Raw genomic sequence first — 5,000 nt, forward strand, 5'->3', positions numbered from 1 at the left:
TCGGACTATGATGAGCCTTAACAGTCTATGGGCGCAGGGACTTTCCCACAGTCCAACCTTTGATGCTGAGTACCAAGCAGGGAGGCACTGGGTCCCATTTTTCTTTGGTATGATCGAACGCGTGTCCCAATCTCAAGGTGGACATGTGTGTGCGTGCGTGCGTGCGTGCGTGTGTACCGCACGTGCGTGCTTGCGTGTGTGTGTGTGTGTGTGTGCGTGCACCTTGCTGTAGGGTCTGCATGGTGGCAGTGGGCTGCATGGGCACCAGGCCTTGCCGCTGCAGGTTGAGGATGTGCTGCTGCTGCAGCTGCTGCATCTGGATCAGCTGCTGCTGGAAGGCCAGCTGCTTATTGCTGAGCTGCTGCTGCACACAGAGAGAGACAGAGAGAAGACAGCTTTAATGTGTGTTGCACATTTCAACAACAAAGGCAATTCAACGGGGGCCATACTCCACTTTTAGAGCCAAATTTATTTAGGTTTGGGGAGTCACAAAATCTCTGTGGCACCGAACAGCTGAATTAATGACGATACCCTCCCCCCCGAACCTCTGAATGACGTCATATTGTAGTTTGGACAGAGCCGAACCGAAATAAATTCAGCTCTAAAAATGTGGAGTATGCATCGGCCATTACACAGAACATCAAGCAAAGGAAACACAATTATACAAGGGCAATAGGATGCATAAAACAAAATAAGTATAACTCTATAGATACAGTTACAGTGCAGAAGAAGAGAGAGGGGGGAGAGAGAGACAGAGAGAGCAAGGGGGAGAGGAAGAGAGGAGGAAGAGGGAGAGAGAGGGGGGGAGAGATGGAGGAAGAGAGGGAGAGAGAGAGAGAAAGGGAGAGAATGGAGAGGAAGACATGAAGAGAGAAAGAGGGAAAGATAGGAGGAAGAGAGTGAGGGAGAGAGAAAGAGAAAAAGATGTAGAGATGGACGAAGAGAGAGAGGAAGAAAGAGATAAAGAAAGCAGTTAGACATGTCAGTAAAAGAAATCACACTGAATTTCAAAATATATAAATCCCTCTTTCATGGAGAGGTATAGAGAAAAAAACAACACCGTTTTACCATCAATCAATAACCTGACAGTCAGGGAAAAAAGCATGATAAATCAGCCAGCCGGCTCTTAAATGAGCTGCTATCATTTAGTAAACGGCACAATGATTTGGGCTCCTTTGTGCCGTCAATCATCTTTGCGGCGAGCGTTACGCTTTAATTCATGCTCCGTCATGATAACGGGCAGCGTGCCAAAAATAGCCGCTCTACCGGCACACAAACTGTCGCCTCTGCAATCAGGGGCGTCACAAGGGGGGGAAAAGTGGGAATGAGTTACTAGGGCCCAAGGTGGAGGGGCCCTAGTAACTTTAGCTATTGAAAAATAGCAGAGCTTGTAGATCTACTATTTTTGAAAAGTCATGAAAATGTGTAACTCAAATTTTGCTTCTGGGGCGTCCCTGGAACTAAATATTTTGAGATGGGGGTCCGTGGCCAAATACATATCATCTTGGGGGTCCTTGAAAAAGTTTGAGCACCACTGACATGGAAACATATAGGTTTCTTGCACACATTTTCACAATTTTTCAAAAATAGCAGATCTACAAGCTCGCAGCGCGGCACTCTGTGCTATTTTTCAATAGTTAACATTCATGGGGGGCCCACAGTGAATCTTTGTACCCAGGGCCCAGAATTTGGAGTGACGCCCCTGTCTGCGATGGTGTGTGAGCTGGTAGAGCGGATATTCTCACAGCAGGTACTACAAACCATGAACCTGACCAGGGACGTGCAGGGAATGTTAGAGAGGCAGGGGCTGAAATTTCGAAAAAAAGGGCCTTTTGGTCAAAATATTGAAAATAGCAGACCTCCAAGCTCGGCTATTTTCGTTGCTTGATACACACACTGAACTAAGCATAATCAAGTGAATTCTTGAGATGTGGCGTAACGGCATGGATTTCTACACAGAGAGGGCAATTCTTTCAACATAATATGCTGCATTTAAGTTCAGGAGAGTTTGGACAAGGCAATGCTCTTGAATGCTGCCCTCAGGTATGGCATGGAAAGAGGGCATTTGTGTTTCTTTCATCATAGTAAAAACGGCATTGGTCTGGAGAGGGTACTTTTTACAGACATAAAAGGGCAGGGGCCTCAAGCCCCCTTTGATGTCTATGTGTGCATGGGCCTGAACCTGACTTTGGACTTCATTCTATTTTTTATTTGGGTGGAGAGCTCATTATAAAGGGGAAAATAAAAAGGTTTTCTCTTTTGGCCTTAAGAAAACGTTTTGATTCATTGTTGTTTTCGTTGGTCTACTTTTTCCCGTAACACGATGAAGCTGCCATGGGTTTCCATGTCAATTTACATATTTCTTTTTTCTTTTTTGTGCTCCATTTTTTGTTTCCATAACCTTAAAACCTTTCAAATGAGTTCATTTAGCCTCCAGCTTATTCAATTAAAGGGAGTTGTCTGAAAACGACATGAAAAGAAAACGATGAGGTTGAAGTACAAAGCTCAGCTTGTGCCGCTGAACCGTATTCGCACGGACGCTCACGTTATTTTTATGCTGTGTCACGTCATACTCGGGGACCTGTCCCCCCCCCCCCCCCCCTCCCTCCGTCCCTGGTGGCTGAATACGGGGCCATTACTAGGCAGCAGGGACGTGCAGAGAATGTTAGAGAGGCAGGGGCTGAAATTTCTAAAAGGGCCTTTTGGTGGAAATATCGAAAATAGCAGACCTCCGAGCTCACAACGCGTCGCACTCGGCTATTTTCGGTATGTGACACCACACTGAACTAAGCATAATCAAGTCAATACTGGAGACAATGCTGCATTCAAGTTCAGGAGAGTTTGGACGAGGTCATTCTCTTAAATGCTGCCTTCAGGTATGGCATGGAAAGAGGGCATTTGCATTTCTTTTACCACAGTAAAAACTGCATTCATGGTCTGGAGAGGATGCCGTTTTTTACAGACGGATAAAAGGGCAGGGGCTCAAGCCCCCTTTGATGTCTATGTGTGCACGTGCCTGCTAGAGGCGTACCGGAGAGAGAAAAACACCCGCGGATCTGAACGAAGAAAAAGTTTGCAAAGAAAGAAAAGATGGCGGTCGGCGGTCGACGCCCTGGAGACAAGAGAGAGAAAGAAAGAGAAAGAGAGAGAGAGAGAGAGAGAGAGAGAGAGAGAGAGAGGGGAAAGGAGGCGAGGGAGGTTAAAGTGAGAGTGGTAGAGACTACGATAATGTCAGTGTGTGTCGCGGTGATAAATGTCCCCCCCTCCCTTCCTGCTCGCCCAGTCTGAGACAGACCTGGCCTGCGCCACGTCGTTTGAAGTCCCCCCACCCCAGAGAGATGGACTTTATCTCTGCTAGATAACTCAAGGGGGGAGAGAGAGAGAATAAATAAATAAATACAAGTCGGAGAACAGCTCATTGTGTGTGTGCGCGCGCGTGTGCGTGCGTGCGTGCGTGAGTGTGTGCGTGCGTGCATGCGTGTGTGTGTGTGTGTGTGTGTGTGCGCGTATGTGTGTGTGTGTGTGTGTGTGTGTGTGTGTGTGTGTGTGTGTGTGTGTGTGTGTGCGCGTGCATGCGTGCGTGCGTGGTGCGTGCGTGCGTGCGTGTGTGTGTGTGTGTGTGTGTGTGCTCAGACTCACAGGAAGAAGGGCAGTGAGGTCACTTCCTCCCCAGACTGTGTGTCTGGGGACAAGAGGAGTGGGCAGACTGAGAGACACGGTGTCAGCGGCACAACAAGCCTCCCTCTACTCTACTGTGTGCATCCTCACTCCATCCACTACAGTAAGTACGCCTTGCCAACCCATGAGGCCCATAGGGCAGGAGCCTGTCTCCTGTTTCTTTAGCGTGAGGCAGCTTGATGTACGTGACGCTAATAGTTTATGTCGCAGGCAGGGCAGGAGTTGCCCCTCAGTTTGGCCTTGTGCCCCTCCAAAAATGGCATGAACTGAGGCCACAGTGGCCTTAATGCCCCAGCTGACTACCACTTTCTCCTCTGTCTCTTTCTTGTCAATATGTAGACACCAGTGTTTTTTTTTTTTGTTGAGATTCTGAAATCTTAACTCCCCAGAGTCACCATCTTTAAACCAATCCAGTGACTTTGATTGGTGCAGGGCTGAGCATGGATCAGATTTTAAATACCATCATTTCACTGCAGATTAGGTTAGATTCAACAAATTCTTTCAATGGACTAAAAAACTTTATTTGATGGCCTTCCTGCCCTGGCATTTGGCCTTTGTGCCCTCAAAGAATGGACAACACCAGAGTGGCCTGCATGGTTCCAGGCCTGGTCGCAGGGACTTACTCCCAATCCAACCCTTGATGCTGAGTGCCAAGTATAGGGACGCACTGGGTCCCATTTTTCAGAGTGTTTTGTATGACCTGGCCGGGGATGGAACCCTGACCTCCCAGTCTCACTCTAACCACAAGGCCACTGAGCTGCATGGTTTCCTCCATCCACTGGCTCACTGTGTATCCTCCTCCATCCTTTTTTTAATCTTTTTTCCAGTCAACACATTCTCACTTCTAAAGCCCCTATCAGAGTCCAAGGTGAAGAGCTATCCACCGCAAATTTTAGGTGGAAAGCTTTCCACCTGAAGTCAGAAAATAAGTGGAGGCCATCATAGTCAGTCACGGTGAAGTCCGCTATTCACCGTGACTGACTGGTCCAGGTCGACCAATCAGTGAACGGGGTGAAGAGCCTATCTGTCTGATAGTAAAAACAGAGAGATGTGTCGGGACTTGCGGTGGAAAGCTCTTCACCGCGAGGAATGACGTAATGTTGTAGTTTTATGACTCAAAAAGATTACACCGCGGTGGATAGCTCTTCACCGCGGTACCGACTCTGATAGGGGCTTAAGAGGGCAAACAGGTGACTTCTTGGGACGGATTTGACAAAAAGTGAAACGTTTGATTGGAAGGGTTCCCCTCAACAGCACATGTTGACTATAATAGGCCTCCTCCTCCCCTCATTTGGTAATGATCTAGTATAGTATCTATCTAT

At 47.7% G+C, this 5,000-nt stretch overlaps 1 protein-coding gene across 1 annotated transcript in view; it reads right to left on the minus strand.

Annotated features, from left to right (window-relative positions):
* The window catches only part of LOC308286272 (forkhead box protein P4-like), a 45,759-nt gene that overhangs the window by 25,976 nt on the left and 14,783 nt on the right, over window positions 1-5,000 (minus strand). The window contains exon 3 of the mRNA XM_080727262.1: window positions 223-364. Within this exon, the coding sequence (XP_080583388.1) occupies window positions 223-364 (142 nt within the window). The remainder of the gene's footprint in view (window positions 1-222; window positions 365-5,000) is intronic.

This window comes from Nannobrachium achirus (assembly GCF_963921795.1).
Source record: "Nannobrachium achirus genome assembly, chromosome: 6".
Lineage (NCBI taxonomy): Eukaryota > Metazoa > Chordata > Actinopteri > Myctophiformes > Myctophidae > Nannobrachium > Nannobrachium achirus.